Here is a 19,070-nt window from a genome sequence, read left to right as displayed (position 1 = left end):
GATGCTGCCTGACCTGCTTTGCTTTTCCAGCACCACTCTAACATTGATTCTGATCTCCAGCATCTGCAGTAGTCACTTCCACCTAGTTGATTTTAACCTTACTGTGAATCCTCTTCCAAGGATGCCTACCTTGAAGAAGTTCTCTTCCTCTCTCTACAAGGATCTCAGTGAGTCTCTCTCTCTCTCTCTCACTGCAACTCCAGGTCATCTCCTCTGCCCTGAACGTCTTCAGCCACATCCTGAAATAGACTCACTACTACAGCCACATCTCCTTCCTCAGTGCCTGCTTACGGAATCAACTGATCCCACATGGACTCTGAACCACATTCAGACCAACACAGTTTGGATCTGAACAGGACAACCAGTACAGACTACAAATTCAAAACCTGCAGCAATGGTTCTCCTTCCGGATCCTCTGCTCCACACTCGCAGCAATGCGCTACCATCTAAGCTTTCTACAGTCAACCCTGCCTCAACTGAGGGCCACACTCTCTCAGAACTGCAAAGGACCCCGACTGTATTATATGCTCAGAAGAATTCATACACTTAACAAACTATATGCTTGATGTTCCAGGGTTTAGAACATTTAAAAAGAACAGGGTGGATGGAAAAAGAGGAGGGGGCGGAGCATTGCTAATCAGAGAGTGCGTCACAGCTATAGAAATGAAGGTTGTTGAAGAAGGTTTGTCTACTGAGTCAGTATGGGTGCAAGTTAGGAACAGCAAGGGAACAGCTACCGCATTGGGGGTTTTCTACAGACCACCTAATAGAAATAGAGAGATTAAAGATCTCATAGGCAGGCAGATTATGGAAAAATGCAAAAGTAGCAGGATTGTTGTTATGGGTGATTTCAACTTTTCCAATATCGACTGGAACCTCCTAAGTGTAGATGGTTTGGATGGAGCCAATTTTGTAAGGTATGTTCAGGAGGGCTTCCTTACTCAGTATGTCGACAGACCGACGAGGGGAGAGGCCGTTTTGGATTTGGTACTCAGCAACAAGCCAGGACAGGTGTCAGATCTCGCGGTGGGGGAGCACTTTGGTGGCAGTGATCATAACTGCCTCACATTTAGCATAGCCTTGGAAAGTGAAAGGAGCAATTACCAAGGGAAAATATTCAGTTGGGGAAAAGGATATTATGATGCTATCAGACAGGAGTTGGGAAGTACAGACTGGGAGCAATTGTTCCACAGAAAGGGCACAGCAGACATGTGGAGACTACTTAAGGAGCAATTGTTGCGAGTGATGCACAAATTTTTTCCTCTGAGGCAGGTAAGAAGAGGTAAGATTAAGGAATCTTGGATGACAAGAACAGAGGAACTTCTCGTCAAAAGGAAGAAAGCAGTTTATGTACGGTGGAGGAAGCAAGGATCTAGCACAGCTTTAGAGGATTATGGGCTTGCTAGAAAAGTGCTCAGAAATGGACTGAGGAGAGCCAGGAAGGGGCACAAAAAAGGCTTGGCAAGAAGGATTAGGGAGAACCCAAAGGCATTTTACTCATACGTGAGGAATAAGAGAATGATCAGGGAGAAGGTCAAGGATAGCGGAGGGAACTTGTTCGTGGATTTTAAGCAGATAGGGGAAGCCCTAAATGAGTTTTTTGCTTTGGTTTTCACCACAGAGAGGGAATTTGTTGTAAATGAAAACTTAGAGGAGCTGGGATACAGTCTTGACCAGATCAAGATTGATGAAGAAGATTTGCTAGAAATTTTGGAAAATATTAAGATTGATAAGTCCCCAGGGCCAGACCAGATCTATCCTAGGCTGCTTCGGGAAGTGAGAAAGGAGGTTGCTAAGCCACTGGCAAGGATATTTGCCTCCTCACTCTCCACGGGAGTCGTACTGAAGGATTGGAAGGAGGCGAATGTTGTTCCTCTTTTCAAGAAGGGTAATAGGGAAATCGCTGGCAATACAGACCGGTCAGTCTTTAATCTGTGGTCAGCAAAGTTGTGGAAAGAATTCTGAGGGATAGGATTTATGACTATTTGGCAAAGCATAGTGTGATTAAAGGCTGTCAGCATGGCTTTGTAAGGGGCAGGTCATGCCTCACAAATCTTATTGAGTTCTTTGAGGAGGTGTCAAGATTGGTTGATAAAGTTCGAGCAGTGGATGCGGAGTATATGGACTTCAGCAAGGCATTTGATGGGGTTCCCTATGGTAGGCTCATTCATAAAGTCAGGAGTATGGGATACAAGGAGATTTGGCTATCTGGATTCAGAATTGGCTTGCTGACAGAAGGCAGAGAGTGGTTGTAGATGCAAAGTATTCTGCCTGGAGGACAGTGTTGAGTGGGGTCCCGCAGGGCTCTGTTCTTGGGCCTCTGCTCTTTGTAGTTTTTATAAATGACTTGGATGAGGAGGTTGAGAGGTGGGTTAGTAAATTTGCAGATAACAAAAGGTTGGAAGTGTCGTCGATAGTATAGAGGGCTACTGCAGGCTGCAGCACGACATAGACAGGATGCAGAGCTGGGCTGAGAAATGGCAGATGGAGTTCAACCTGGATAAATGCTAGGTGATGCATTTTGGAAGGTTGAACTCGAATGCTGAATATAGGATTAAAGACATGATTCTTGGCAATGTGGAGGAACAGAGGGATCTGGGTGTGCAAGTACATAGATCCCTCAAAGTTGTCACCCAAGTGGATAGGGTTGTTAAGAAAGCATACGGTGTTTTGGCTTTCATCAATGGGGGGCATGGAGTTTAAGAGCCGTGAGGTTTTGCTGCAGCTCTCAAGTCCCTGGTGAGGCCACACGTGGAATATTGTGTCCAGTTCTGGTCACCCCACTATAGGAAAGATACAAAGGCTTTGGAGAGGGTGCAAAGAAGGTTTACCAGGATGCTGCCTGGACTGGACGGCTTGCCTTATGAAGAAAGGTTGAATAAGCTCGGACTTTTCTCTCTGGAGAGAAGGAAGAAGAGAGAAGACCTGATAGAGGTGTACAAAATAATGAGAGGAATAGATAGAGTCAATAGCCAGAGACTTTTCCTCAGGGCAGGATTGACTGGTATGAGAAGTCATAGTTTGAAGATATTAGGAGGAACGTATAAAGGAGACATCAGAGGTAGGTCCTTTACACAGAGAGTTGTGAATACATGGAATGCGTTACCAGCGGTGGTGGTGGAAGCAGAGTCATTGGGGACATTTAAGTGACTGCTGGACATGCACATGGAGAGCAGTGAGTTGAGGGGTGCGTAGGTTGTTACAATATTTTACATTAGGATTAAATCTTGGCACAACATCGTGGGCCAAAGGGCCTGTTCTGTGCTGTACTTTTCTATGTTCTATATATTTCTACACCATTTCAAACGTCATAAACCATAAGTACAACTAACTTTTATGTATCCACCTCAATAGTCAGCGTTCCTGGAACATTCCAGAAGCTTCCCCCAGCTTCTGGGACTGCTTAGCCACCATCAGCCATGAGGCCGTGCCAGTCGTCATCGTCGTGGCGATCGATGATGTCATCTCTGCCCCCGCTGTGCGGCAGCTTACAGACTCGGCTACTCATGCCACCTCCACGACCGCCGGCCGGACAACAGCCGCTGCAACCGGCGGCCAGACAACTGCTGCCGATCACGACAGGATCCGCTGCCGCCAAGACAATGCAAGGTCCAACCGGAACCACACTTCTGCCCCTTCTGTTGACGCCGCTGCAGCCACTTCCACCTCCAATGACATCATCTACACCACGCGTTTCGTCACTTGTGCCCCCGCAGTTGTCGCCGTTGCCACCACTTCTGCCCCCACTTACGCACCACACCTGCACACCACCAACACACCCCCATGGATCCCACTGTCACTACGCCCGCTCCCCCAGAACCCCGGGGTGAGCATCACTTCGGCAAATGATGTCACCCCCATTCCCCCACTACTACTCCCACTTCAGTCACAGTCTCCGCCCCCCACACTCCCAGATCCAGCCCTACACCAGGTCCTAGCTCTCAGCCCTGCCGAGTTTGCTTCCCCCCCTCCCACCACTGTCCTCAGCAAAGGCCTAATCTTCATCTTCCTGCATCCACGCATCAACGAATTCAATACGCGTCATAACGTCAAACACTACTTCCGTCGCCTCCACCTCCAAGCTTACTTTTTCAATCAGGACTCCTGCCCACCAACCAAGGACCTCTTCGCCAGCTTGCAACACACCCCATCCACCTGGACGCCCCATGCCGGTCTGTTACCCACCCTTGACCTCTTAATTTACAACTGCTGCCGAGACATTGACCACCTCAACCTCTCTACCTCCCCCCACCAATCCGACCTCTCACCCTCACAATGTGCAACCCTCCACGCCTTCTGCTCCAACACCAAACTCACCATCAAACCAGCAGACAAGGGGAGGTGCAGTGGTAGTTTGGCACACTGACCTCTACACTGCTGAAGCTTGGCGCCAACTTGAAGACACCTCTTCCTACCATCCCTTGACCATGAGCTCACCCACACCACCAAACCATCATCTCCCAGACTGTACACAACCTCTTCACCTCAGGGGATCTCCTACCCACAGTTTTCAACTCATAGTTCGGGAAACCCACACTGCACGATTCTACCTCCTACTCAAAATTCACAAGCCTGACTACCCTGGGCGACCCATTGTCTCAGCCTGCTTTTGCCCCACTGAATTCATCTCCACCTATCTCGATACTGACCTATACCCCCAGTCAAGGAACTCCACACATACGTTCAAAATACCACCCACGGCTGCACATCCTCCAAGACTTCTGTTTCCCTGGCCCCCAACGCCTCAAATTCACCATAAACATCAAGCCCCTATACACCTCCAACCGCCATGATCAGGGCCTCCAAGCCCTCAGTTTCTTCGACCCCTGACGTCCCTACCAGTACCTTTCCACTGACACTCTTATTTGTTTGGCTGAACTGGCCCTCACCTTCAACAATTTCTCCATCAATTCCTCCCATGGGCACGTGCATGGGCACCAGCTTTGCCTGGTCTCTTTGTTGGCTACGTAGAACAGTCTTTCTTCTGGAATTACTCCGGCACCACTCCCTACCTTTTCCTCCGTTACATTGATGACTGCATCAGCGCCACCTCATGCTCCCACGAGGAGATTGAACAGTTCATCAACTTCACCAACACATTCCACTCCGACCTTAAGTTCACCTGGACCAACTCTGACACTTCTCTCCCCTTCCTGGACCTCTCCATCTCCATCAACAATGACCGACTCAACACTGACATTGTCTACAAACCCACCGACTCCCACAGCTACCTTGATTACACCTCCTCCCAGGCTACCTCTCGCAAAAATGCAATCCCTTATTTCCCATTTGTCTGCCATATCTGCTCCTAGGAGGTCCAGTTCCTTCTTTAAAGACCGCAGTTTCCCTTCCCATGTGGTTGATGATGCCCTCCAGCGCATCTCATCCACTTCCTGCATCTCTGCCCTCGAACCCCACCCCTCCAACCACAACAAGAACAGAACCGCCCTGTTCTTCATCTTCCACCCCACCAACATCCATATACATTGCATCATCCTCTGCCATTTCTGCCACCTACCAACGGACCCCACTACCAGAGATATCCCTCCCCAGCCCTATCCGCTTTCTGTAAAGACCATTCCCTCCGCAACTACCTGGTCAGATCCACGCCCCCTAACAACCCCTCAACCCCCCTTCCTGGCACCCTCCCCTACCACCGCAGGAATTGCAAAACCTGCGCACACACCTCCCCCTTCATCTCCGTCCAAGGCCCCAAAGGAGCCTTCCACATCCATCAAAGTTCCACCTGCATTTCCACTCATGTCATTTACTGTATCCCTTGCTCCTGATGCGGTCTCCTCTACGTTGGGGAGACTGGGCACCTACTCGCAGAGCACTTCAGAGAACATCTCCAGGACACTCGCACCAAACAACCCCACAGCTCGTGGCTGAATATTTCAATTCCCCCTATCCCTCTGCCGAGGACATGCAGGTCCTGGGCCCCCTCCATCGCCACTCCCTTAACCACCCGACAACTGGAGGAAGAACGCCTCATTTTCCGCAATGGGACCCTTCAACCCCATGGCATCAACGTCGACTTGCAGAGCTTTTCCAGCAATTTTTCTTTTTGTTTCTGATTTACAATATCCGCAGTTCTTTCAGTTCTTTATTTAGAAGTTTAAGGGCTTTTCCAATCATACCTCTCCTGCACAGAATAAATCTTTCCACAGGAAATATTGATATTAGAATGTATATTTGGTTTTTGGTGGCTTGGTTACTTTGTACTGAATTATGTATTTCTTTTCACAGCTTAGCAACCCCTCCACTCCCACTTCTCTTAGACATCTCAGAATATTTAGGGGTGCAGTTCCACAGCCTTCAACTGCCTTTCAGTCCATCATTCAAATTTATTTTGTTCATCGTTCAGCCAGGCAATAAAAGTTCTGATGAAGGGTCACCAGACTCGAAACATTAACTCTGCCTTCTAACCCCAGACACTATTGGCTTGCAGGAGCAGCATGGTGATTACCGAATGCAAACTTATTGAGTGGGTTAATGCTGAACATTTGCTATTTAATATCATTGTTGACAACCTGGTTCATCATTGAGTTCAATTCTGTCTCTGCCTAAAGTCCATCAGTCTCAAATTTAGAATTTGGAACTCAGGTTAAGATTTCACCCTCTTGCGCAAAGGATAATATTGATTGTAGCTGAGATTATGGTTGAACTAGAGACTCAGTTCAGCTGTACATTGAAAATGATATTAATCCAATAAACCATCAGAAGTTTGTACTCACTAATTGCTAAATATATCTTTCCTTGCAGCTGTTGTTGAAGAACCCTGTTTTCATATTCTTAGTTATAGCAGGCACCACTGAAGCACTGGTCATCACTGGATTTGTCACATTTATGCCAAAATTCATTGAAAATCAGTTTGGCCTAACTGCTAGCCTAGCAGCAATTCTGGGAGGTAAGCAGTTTAGTTAACTTCCTTAACAGATCATATTTCAGTAATTCATTAAAAAGGATAATTGATCAGAAGTTGCTAAAAATATATCAGTTGATGGATGATTGACACACAACTTGGCCAGTAGCTTGTCAAGAAAATGAGATACACCGGAATTATAATATATCAGAATATATTGTTGGTCAGATTTCACCATTAACTTTGTGCCAAATATCATGAAATTAAATCTGAATTTTCAAAAGGCCATCAGTAAGGTACTACATTATGGAATCACAACTAATTTCAGACCAAGTGCAGTCTAGAAATAGTTAACAAATAGATAAGCTGGCTACAAAAAAAATACAATGAGTTAGAGTGAAAGAGAAAGAGTCAGAGAAAAGTTGGAAAGTGATGTTTCACAAATTGAAGTGCTGAACCCAGTGTGCACCATTTTAGAAAATGATTTGAATGCAAGGATCAGTTGAAAGCAGTAGGAGGTTGCCATATGTTTTTTGAGTCTCCACCATTCAGTATGTTCATGGCTGATTTTTGGCTTCAACCTCACTCATTCCCATTTTCTCTTGATTTCCTGGGATGCCAAAAGTGTGTCCTTTTTCACTATCTGTCTTGGCTTTAAGTATAACTCTGGGCTAGAAATTTCTCCTCAAGTCAATCCCAAATGATTAGCTGCATATCCTGAGTGTGGAGCATATGTTCTAAATTCCTTCATTAGGGGAAACAACTCTGTCTCTACCTGTTCAAGCCGCTTCAGCATCAGGAATGTTACAATGCGATCCCTTCTCATTTTTCTAAACTCCAGAGAGTATCCAAGCAATTCACTCAGTTTCTCATTGCTTGGATCAATCTCGTGCTAAACCTTTGTGCACTGTTTTCAGTGTAAATAAATCATGCATTAAATGTGGAAATCAAAACTGCATACAGTGCTCCAAACATGGTTTTGCCAAAGCCCGATATAATTTTAGTAATGCTGTTTTATTCTTGAACCCCAAACCCCTTGAACTAAAGGTTAACATGTCTTTTGGTTTTCTTGTTATTTGCTTTATTTGCATGCTAAATCCAGTGTTCCTTTGACATGTACCCTCATGCTTCTTAGAATCAACATTTACAAATTTCATGCCTTTAAGAAAATTCTGTTTTTCTATTCTTACTATCAACATGAATAACCTCAGACTTACACACATTCTGCATTACCTGCAACTTGTTGTTCATTCACTTAATCTGTTTATTCATGTTTTTATTATCCTCCTCACAATTTACATTCCTACCAAGGTTTGCATTGTCAGCAAAGTTATGTACATTTCATTTCATGTCTTGGCCAGTGTTAAATAATACTGATTGCAAGTAGCTGAAGCCCCAGCCCTAATCCTTGTGGCACAGCTTGGCAACTTGAAAATGCTCCTTTTATTCCTCTTTACTTTTTGTCCATTAAGCAGTCCTCCAACTATGCTAATTATTACCCAGAACTTACATAACAACCTTCAGTGTGTACCTTTTCAAATACCTTTGGGAAATCCAAGTGTACCACATCTAAAGGTTCCCCTTCATCTAGCTGACCAGTTATATCCTCAAAATACTCTAATGAATTTGTCTATATAATTTCCTTTTTGAAAAACCATGTTGATTTGTCAGACCATACTATGAATTTCTGGATGCATTGTTAAGACTTTCTTCATCGTAGATTTCAGCATTTTCCAGGATTCCAGAAATTGGAGGATATAGTTAATACAGTGGAAGACTATGACAAAATACAAGAAAGCATTTAATATACTTGAAGAATGGGTGTATGATTGGTAAATGAACTTCAATGGAGGTAATTTTTTGAGGAAGTATAAAGAGATTTCAAACTCCTTAGAAATTAAGCTTGTGACTTGATGTGGGTGACACTGGAGAATAACTTGTGATTTGGAATTACATTTCATGAGGAGGCCTGATATTATTTAATTCCAATCAGGCACTTAACCGGGCAATGTTAGGCCTCCTACAGAATTAAACCTTCAGTATGACAGAAATTCCTTGCCTGGGAGCTGCCTGCACATTAGGGACCTACAGTTCTTCAGTACCCGTAGCACCACTGGGAACGGTGGCTTTGGCAGGGGGATTTGTAAGGAAGGATAGTGGGCTGGTTTTCTATGGTGGCCCCATTTGCCCACACCTGTTCCTTGAATTAGGCCTGGAGTGCTATTAATGAGAGATAATAGCTGTGAATTTTGGTGCCATGCACACTGCCATCCTGTCCCAGGGAGGTATTAAAGTTTGAATTGTTTACATTTAGGCTTCTCTTTCCAATTTGATTCATCCAATCAATATGAAGATTAATAGCATTGTTGATTATTGCCATACCTTTCTTACAAGACCTCATTTTTATGTATACTCTGTCCTACACGGTAGCAAATGTGAAGGGCCTTCGGAACTATTCCCACTGGTGCATTCTTCTTTTGCTATTTCTTATTCTTACCCAGATTGATTTTTATATAATCCTTCTCCAAGTCAAGATCATTTCTAACTACTGTAATGATCTCATCCTTTATGAACAAAAATACTCAACCATCTTCTTTTCTAAACACTGTTTTCTTAGTTAGCCCCTAACCATTCATGCTCCCATAGCAGAACCAATTTCTTAGCCCTTGTTATGTCATTAAGTAGATTACAGAAACTGGATCCTTCTCCTCCAAGTTCTAATTCTTATCCAGGCCCAAAGTCATGACTTTAATCCTGATATCACTACCGTCTCATATTTTCAGTTGCAGAGAATGGTATCCATTACCTAACTTTACAGTGCCCCATTCCAACTAAATGTTTAGCATACTGTACAGATTTGGTGCTCATATTGAAGGAAGAACATATTCACCTTGGAGACAATACAGCAAAGGTGCACTACCTTGTTTCTTAATACAAATCTATCAAACTAGATATCTCCCTGGTGACCCTCCTCTGAACTGCATCGAATGCATGTGTATCTCTCCTAAAATAAGGAGTGATTGGAGTCCATAAGTCTTAGGAGGCAGTGATCATAATATGGTAGAGTTCAGTCTGCAGTTTGAAAGAGAGAAGGCAAAATTGGATGTAATGATATTACAGTTGACTGGAAGCAGAGCCTAACGGGAAGACAGTAGAGCAACAGTGGCAGGAGTTTCTGGATGTAATTAAGGACATAGTACAGAGGTTCATCCCAAGGAAAAGGAAGATTATCTGGGGGTTTGAGGGGGGGTTGTGGATTTGGGGAGAGGAGGAGTGAGGGATTAGACAGCCATGGCTGACAAAGGAAGTCAGGAAATATATCAAATAAAAAGAGAGAGCCTATAAAATGGCCAAGAGCACTGGGAAATCAGAAGATTGGAAAGACTACAAAAACAGAGGACAACAAAGAGAAAAATAACAAAGGAGAGGATCAAAAATGAAGGTAGGCTAGTCAGTAATATTAGAAATTATAGTAAAGGTTTATTTCAATACAGAAGAAACAAACAAGAGGCAAAAATAGACATTGAGCTGCTTCAAATTGATGCAGGAAGGCTAGTGCTGGGAGATAAGGAAATAGCTGAAGAACTTAATAAGTTCTTTGTGTCAGTCTTCATATTGGAAGACATGAGTAATATCCCAACAATTAAGGAGAGTCAGGGGCAGAGTTGAGTATGGTTGCCAGTACAAAAAAGAAAGGACGAGAAAAGCTAAAAGATCTAAAAATTGATAAATCTCCTGGCCCTGATGGGCTACAACCGAGAGTTCTGAGGGAGGTGGCTGAGGAAATAGCGGAGGTGTTGGTTGTGATCTTCAAAAGTCACTGGAGTTATGGAAAGTCCCAGATGATTAGAAAATTGCTGCTGTAACCCCCTTGTTCAAGAAAGGATTAAGACAAAAGATGGAAAATTATAGACTCATTAGCCTAACCTCGGTTGTTGGTAAAATTCTGGAACCCATCGTTTAGGATGAGATTTCTAAATTCACAGAAGTGCAGGGTCGGATTACAACAAGTCAGCATGGATTTAGTAAGGGGAGGTCGTGCCTGACAAACCTGTTAGAATTCTTTGAAGAGGTAACAATTAGGTTAGGCCAGGGAAACGCAGTGGATGTTATCTATCTAGACTTCCAAAAGGCCTTTGATAAGGTGCCTCACGGGAGGCTGCTCAGTAAGGTGAGGGCCCATGATGTTTGAGGTGAGCTATTGGTAGGGATTGGGGATTGGCTGTCTGACAGAAGGCAGAGAGTTGGGATAAAAGATGCTTTTCAGAATGGCAGCTGATAAGTGGTGTCCTGCAGGGTTCAGTGTTGGGGCCGCAGCTGTTCACTTTATATATTAATGATCTGGATGAAGGGACTGGGGCATTCTGGTGAAGGTTGCCGATGATACGAAGTTAGGTGGACAGGCAGGTAGTAGTGAGGAGGTGGGGAGGCTGCAGAAAGATTTAGATAGTTTAGGAGAGTGGTCCAGGAAATAGCTGATGAAATTCAACGTGAGAAAATGTGAGGTCTTGCACTTCGGAAAAAAGAATACAGGCATGGACTATTTTCTAAATGATGAGAAAATTCATAAAGCCAAAGTACAAAGGGATCTGGGAGAGCTAGTCCAGGATTCTGTCAAGGTTGAGTCTGTGATTAAGAAAGCAAATGTAATGTTGTCATTTATCTCAAGAGGGTTGTAAAATAAAAGCAGCGATGTGCTTCTGAGATTTTATAAAGCTCTAATTAGGCCCCATTTAGAATACTGTGTCCAGTTTTGGGCCCCACACCTCAGGAAGGGCATACTGGCACTGGAGCATACTCAGTGCAGATTCACATGGATGATCCCTGGAATGGTAGGCCTAATATACGATGAACAGCTCAAGATCCTGGGATTGTATTCATTAGCATCTAGAAGGTTGAGGGGTGATCTAATAGAAAGTTACAAAGTAATGCATGGCTCAGAAAGGGTCGATGTTGGGAAGTTGTTTCCGTTAGATGGGGATACTAGGACCCTTGGGCACAGCCTTAGAATTACAGGGGGTCAATTTAGAACAGAAATGAGGAGACATTTCTTCAGCCAGAGAGAGGTGGACCTGTGGAATTCATTGCCACGGAGCTCAGTGGAGGCAGGGACGATAAATGTCTTCAAGGCAGAGATTGATAAATTCTTGATCTCGCAAGGAATTAAGGGCTACGGGGAGAGTGTGGGCAGGCGGCGTTGAAATGCCCATCAGCCATGATTGAATGGCAGAGTGGACTCGATGGGTTGAATGGCCTTATTTCCACTCCTATGTCCTATGGTCTTATAATCTATAGGTGGCTGTGGTCTCTTCATCCTTGAGTTTATTTAAGGCTCAGCTACATGGATCTAATTTTAGACAAAGAAAAGGAAAATTAAATGAACTATTTACATATGAATAATTTTTAATAAATATCTAAATGTAACAAAGCAAAATTATATAGAATTCATAGAAAAGCAAAACATATAAAATTGTTTTGATCATCAAAAATTAATAGATGAGTTGATGTAATGTTACACTAACAGTAAAACTATGGGTTTAATACATAGCCTATAATGGGACCAAATTACAAGCATCAGGGAGGAAGAGGGACAAACAGGTATTTTTCAAATAAGGGGGGCAGTGTAACGAGACTGTGTATACACTCATCTAAATAATTCAGTCCGTACACATAAAAAAATCCAAGAATCCAATATACTTGTCACTGATAATAGGGGTATGAGGCGAGAACATAACAAGTATACCCAAAAATAGTCATAGATCAAGTAAAATCGAGAAGCTTAGAATGTGGATTGAGTATAAATATAAAGTCTAAAAAGGCTAAAAACAATAATAGTTAGAAGGAATACATCGAAAATACAAGAGTGGATGGTGTCACACTGGAGTATATAGGTATATTTTTCTATTTGTAAAAATGATAACAGAAAATTGCAAATGTGTTGCAGACGTTAGAAGGATAGAGATAGCAAAAAAGTGTGGTGACAAGTAATTTGTGTTAACATTAACAAGGGAACATTCTATGGCTCCATTCTATCTGCTTTCCTGTATACCTCAGAAATTTGGTCAACAGTAAAAATTGGCGGAAGAAATTAGAGGCCTTTGAAATTTGAGTTCTAAAAATTCTATATACTTGTACTGACTATAAATCAAATGAGGAGGTATTGGAAATTGAAAGAATAAAAATATGTCATCCAGGAAAGAAGCTATCAGTATTTTGACCACTTGATCGGATGTGAAAAGTTACAGAGGGCAAAGTGGACGGCAGCAGTAAGAGAGGTCAATTTAGACATAGTTGGATGGCAGATGTCAGAGTAGTTTCAGATAAGCTATAGTCAATGTGTGAGGATAACATCAAACAGATGTTGAGCATGGGTGTTACTGGCTGGTCAGCACTTATTGTCCTTAGTTGCCTTTGAGAAGGTAGTGGTGAGCTGACTTGTTGAACAGCTGCAGTCCATCTGCAGTGGGTTAGAGCTAATGGCTCCACAATGCCTTTAGGGAGGGAATTCTAGGATTTTGACCTCGCAACAGTGAAAAAACGGCAATATAGTGAGTGGTTTGGAGGGGAATGTGCAGGTGGTGCTGTTTCCAGGCACCTGCTCTTCGAGGTGTAAGTGGTCATGCATTTAAAAGATGCTGTCTCAGTATCTTTCATGAATTTCTACAGTGCATCTTGTAGATAGTACATAATGCTGCTCTTTAGTGTTAGTGGTGGAGGGAATGGATGTTTGGAGGTGCGATGCCAATCAAGTGGCTGCTTTGTCCTGAATGGTATCAAGTGTTTTGAATGTTGTTGGAGCAGCACTCATCCAGGCAAGTGGGAGCAATTCCATCACAATCCTGACTTGTGCATGGTAATTGTGGGCAGTCAGGAGGAGAGTTACCACACTATACCTATCCCCTGACCTGCTCTTGTAGCCACTGTATTTATATGGTGAGTCCAAATGAGTTTCTGGTCAATGGTAACCCCAAGAATGTTGATATTGGGATGCAGTGATGGTAACAGCATTGAATATGAACAGACGGTATTTAGATTGCCTCTTATTGGAGATGGTCATTGACTGGCATTCGTGTGGTACAAATGTTACTTATACTGTAAGCCCAAGCCCCAAAGTTGTCCAGGTCCTGTTGTAAGTGTAATATACCATGACAGCAGATCTTCAAGTAAGAATAACTAGAAGTAACAATAGCAGTTGGATCTTTCATCTGTCAGGAAATTAGGGGATATGGGAATGAGAAGCATGATGTAGTTGAAGATCAGCTATAATCAGAGCAAATGAGTGACCAGATTCAAGGAGTCTCCTCCTGCTGAATTTTTGTAAGTTCTTGTTTAACAAAAGCATGATTGATGACTTCAACAGCAGATAATCTATGGCATGAATGAAATCAGATAACATTAGAGGTGTGAAATAGCCTTAGGAATGCCACAGATATGTAGCATCTCAGGGTCTAATTTGGTTGCAATCAATAGCATTAATGAATGTTAACTCTGTTTCTCCCTTGACAAATACTACCAGCCCTGCTAAATATTTCTATCATTTTAGCATGTCTTGCAAATAGTCTAGTGTAGTCCCAGACAGTTACTTGGGAAAAGAATGGAGCAGTGATTAGAGAGCAGAGTTTGGAGCAGTGACTGAGGACAATGGCTGGCAAATTTAGTTTAATAATTTAGCAATAGTGGAGGAGTTGAAACAGTTGGTAAGATGGAGCTGGGTCTGGTCAGTGTAAGTGTGCTGTTCAATAATGTTACTTCGAGGCAGCAGGTAGATGAGAAATAGGAGACGGTCAAGTAGAGATCCTGGGAAGATACCAAAAAATGGGGGGAGAAGCTTTAAAAAAGGATACTCAGCTATGATTTAATACATAAAAATAGAACCAGCTGAGTGCAGTTTCACCCAGCCAGTGATAGCAGAGTGTCATTACAAGGGTTTCATGATAAACTGTGTCAAAATACAGGGACCAGGATGGAGAGATTTTTGGATGTCATTTGTGACTTTGACAAGAACTGTTCCTGTACTATGGCAAAGGTAAACATCTGATTGAAGAGATTCAAATGTGAAGTTCTCAGAATAGATAGGCATGGAGTTGGAAGGCGATTACATTCAAGGACTATGAAAGAAAAGAGAAATTGGAAATGTGATGGTAATTTGCAAGGACAGTGAGGTGAAGAGTGTGGTGCTGGAAAAGCACAGCCAGTCAGGTGGCATCTGAGGAGCAGGAGAATTGACTTTTCTGGCATAAGCCCTTCATCAGCTTATGCCCAAAATGTCGATTCTCCTGTTCCTTAGATGCTGCCTGACTGGCTGTGCTTTTCCAGCACCAAACCCTTCGGCTCCCATCTCCCACATCTGCAATCTTCATTTTCTTCCAGTGAGGTGAAGGCCTGGTTTATTAAGGGAAGTGATGGTGCTATCGGATTTTAAGGACAGACAACAACACTATCTCAAAACACATATGAACATTGTGACCAAATATGAAGATCATGAAGAGAATTTGGATCGTTAGCAATGCATTGGGATTGTGTTCGCCGAGCTGGGAATTTGTGTTGCAGATGTTTCGTCCCCTGTCTAGGTGACATCCTCAGTGCTTGGGAGCCTCCTGTGAAGCTCTTCTGTGATGTTTCCTCCGGCATTTGTGATGGTTTGAATCTGCCGCTTCCGGTTGTCAGTTCCAGCTGTCCACTGCAGTGGTCGGTATATTGGGTCAAGGTCGATGTGCTTATTGATTGAATCTGTGGATGAGTGCCATGCCTCTAGGAATTCCCTGGCTGTTCTCTGTTTGGCTTGTCCTATAATAGTAGTGTTGTCCCAGTCGAATTCATGTTGCTTGTCATCTGCGTGTGAGGCTACTAAGGATAGTTGGTTGTGTCGTTTCGTGGCTAGTTGGTGTTCATGGATGCGGATCGTTAGCTTTCTTCCTGTTTGTCCTATGTAGTGTTTTGTGCAGTCCTTGCATGGGATTTTGTACAATACATTGGTTTTGCTAATGCTGGGTATTCCCATGCAAGGACTGCACAAAACACTACATCGGACAAACAGAAGACAGCTAACGATCTGTATCCATGAACATCAACTAGCCACGAAACGACACAACCAACTATCCTTAGTAGCCTCACACGCAGATGAGAAGCAACGTGAATTCGACTGGGACAACACTATTATTATAGGACAAGCCAAACAGAGAACAGTCAGGGAATTCCTAGAGGCATGGCACTCATCCACAGATTCAATCAATAAGCACATCGACCTTGACCCAATATACCGACCACTGCAGTGGACAGCTGGAACTGACAACCGGAAGCAGCAGATCCAAACCACTACAAATGCCGGAGGAAAGATCACAGAAGCACTTCACAGGAGGCTCCCAAGCACTGGGGATGTCACCTAGACAGGGGACGAAACGTCTGCAACACAAATTCCCAGCTCGGTGAACACAACCACAACAACGAGCATCCGAGCTACAAATCTTCTCACAAACTTTGAAAATGCATTGGGAATTGGGTTGAGGGAACAGAAGGAGGATCTCATGGATATGTTATGGTTCAAGAAGGCATGATGGGAACTAGGATGAAAACAATTGAGTGATGTACAGAAATGTTTGGCTTGATGAGCTAGTGGAAGGCAGAGAACTGGCTATGAAAAATGCGTTGCTGGAAAAGCGCAGTAGGTCAGGCAGCATCAAAGGAGCAGGAGAATCGACGTTTCGGGCGTAAGCCCTTCTTCAGGAATGAGGAGGGTATGCCAAGCAGGCTAAGATTAAAAGATAGGGAGGAGAGACTTAGGGGAGGGGCGTTGGGAATGCGATAGGTGGCGATCCTGTTTGCGGATGTGGCTGAAGAGCTTCAGGGCAGAGGAGATGACCTGGGGGATGCAGTGAGAGAGGGACTCACTGAGATCCTTGTAGAGGGAGGAGAAGAGCTTCTTCAAGGAAGACATATTTGCAAGAGGATTCTCGGTAGGTTAAAATCAACGGCATACTGGATTAGTGGTGCTGGAAGAGCACAGCAGTTCAGGCAGCATCCAACGAGCAGCTGAACAGATGGCCGGAAATTTAGTAACAAAAGAATTCCATGAGTTCCTCATACTTATTGCAAAAACAATTTCAAAATCCATGATAATTCCTGTTACCACTGAAAATTTTGAATTAGATTCCTTTTGTTGTATATTCCTGACCACCTAGTGTCTCGTCCTTTCCATCAATAGAATGTTTGACAGTGACAGACTTAATATAGATCTTAGGCAAAAGTGAGGACTGCAGATGCTGGAAACCAGAGTTTAGATCAGAGTGGTGCTGGAAAAGCACAGCAGGTCAGGAAGCATCTGAGGAACAGGAAAATCGACGTTTCAGCCAAAAGCCCTTCATCAGGAATATTCCTGGTGAAGGACTTTTGCCTGAAACGTCGATTTTCCTGCTCCTCAGATGCTGCCTGACCTGCTGTGCTTTTCCAGCACCACTCTGATCTAAGCCCTTAATACTGATCTTGTTGAACAGAATATCCATTACAACCTGCTTACGATTGCATCTGCCACTATAACGGAACTGGAGATTCGGAGGATTATTCAGGCTGTTTTGAGGGTTAATTAAAATTCTAACTGATTGACCATGCAGCATGTTATTCTTTGTGTTCATCCTTTCAGAAATAATTTTACATTGTCTGTGATAGAAAAACAAGGCACACTTAAGTATAAAAATGTTTCAAAGTGAAAAGTTCTCTCTTTTAAGTTCACTGCATCTTAATGTAATAATTACTATTGCTTTAATTTAGAAATTGTTGATATTCTACTTTTCGAATTGATGTGAGCCGGAGACACCATGAATGGCTTTGTGAACAAAGTTATATCGCTGTTATTAAGACATACTTTTGGTAGTAGCAGATAAATATTTCTCCAGAAAGTACACAGGTAGCTCCAGTGAACCATGTGACCTGATAATGATATAATCGGTTCAAATCTTTTACTTTTAAGGAGCAGTACTTATCCCTGGAGCTTTCATTGGTCAAGTTATTGGTGGGCTCATCATTTCCAAGATGAAACTCCAATGTCGAGATGTGATGAGAATGGGTGCAGTCACATGTATATTATCACTGCTTTGTGCTTTAGTTTTTGTTTTTGCTAAATGTTCAAACCACCCATTTGCTGGAGTCAACCAGGACTATAACTTGTAAGTAAACATGAAATTATTTTAGTTTTTCTGTATTTACAATCTGAAATGTATTTTATGTCACCTATGTGATAATCACAATGTAAACTTCTGGTGCAAGATGTGACACTGGTTAATATTCTCATCATTTAATATAACTAATTTAACTAGTTGATCTTCTGTGGTCTTTCACACATAGTCAGGATCAGACATAACGTTCAGGGTGAAACATAACTGGTGACTAATAACTAAATCATGATGCACAGAGATTTCTAGCAAGGAAATTAAGGAGGGACTACAAATTGTACAGCCCTTAAACCAGGAACAGGAGTTGACAGACATCCTTAAGTCATGCCTATTGCTTGCAATGCAGGCAGAACACCAACTTTGAGCTGACTGGACATTTGAATGAACTCTGCTGCCAAAGAACACTATCTGCACTGTTCACTGACAGGATGCATCAGCAGTGGGCCATAATAATTAGTAACTAGCATCACTTTAAAACTAGCCTGCAGTTGTGAAAGAGGATGCTCAGCGTAACAATAGCAGTAAGGCTGGTTGAAGAGAATCAGACCTGGGAAAAAGTAAAGAACGGCAAAGTAGAGATGAGCACAAGCTCAAAGATTTTCAGACACTGTACATCTTTATGGAGAAGTTGCAAAGAATGATAGCTGGGAAGAAGACCCATTAGACAGATTGTCAAAGACCAATGGGAACAGGTAGCTGTGGAGCTCAATACTAATTATTAAGGCTTGAAGCCCCAGTGCTGTGGTTCAATAAAATCAATGGCTTTATATGAATGATCAGTGTTAGTTAAGGCATCTTCAAATTCAGTAATTCCTTACTAATGGTTGATTACATACATCATTATAATATCACAAATACAATAGAGAACATATCAGGAACACCTTGCACTTGTGATTTAGTAGCTCCTAGGTCTCCTGATCATTTTCATCAAACCAGTTTAAATTGTGAGGTGTCCCTGTACTGGAAACTAAAACCAAAAGGAAAGAAAGCAGATTGATGTGCACACGAAGGCTGAGTTCCAACAAGTAAAACCACATGAT

At 43.0% G+C, this 19,070-nt stretch overlaps 1 protein-coding gene across 1 annotated transcript in view; it reads left to right on the top strand.

The window, feature by feature from the left end:
• The window catches only part of LOC140484868 (solute carrier organic anion transporter family member 4C1-like), a 168,221-nt gene that overhangs the window by 121,472 nt on the left and 27,679 nt on the right, over nt 1-19,070 (top strand). Inside the window, exons 7-8 of the mRNA XM_072583602.1 lie at nt 6,766-6,910; nt 17,829-18,024. Coding sequence (XP_072439703.1) covers nt 6,766-6,910; nt 17,829-18,024 — 341 coding nt within the window. The remainder of the gene's footprint in view (nt 1-6,765; nt 6,911-17,828; nt 18,025-19,070) is intronic.

Source organism: Chiloscyllium punctatum, chromosome 2 (genome assembly GCF_047496795.1).
Source record: "Chiloscyllium punctatum isolate Juve2018m chromosome 2, sChiPun1.3, whole genome shotgun sequence".
Lineage (NCBI taxonomy): Eukaryota > Metazoa > Chordata > Chondrichthyes > Orectolobiformes > Hemiscylliidae > Chiloscyllium > Chiloscyllium punctatum.
This window is presented reverse-complemented; position numbering and strand designations above follow the sequence as displayed.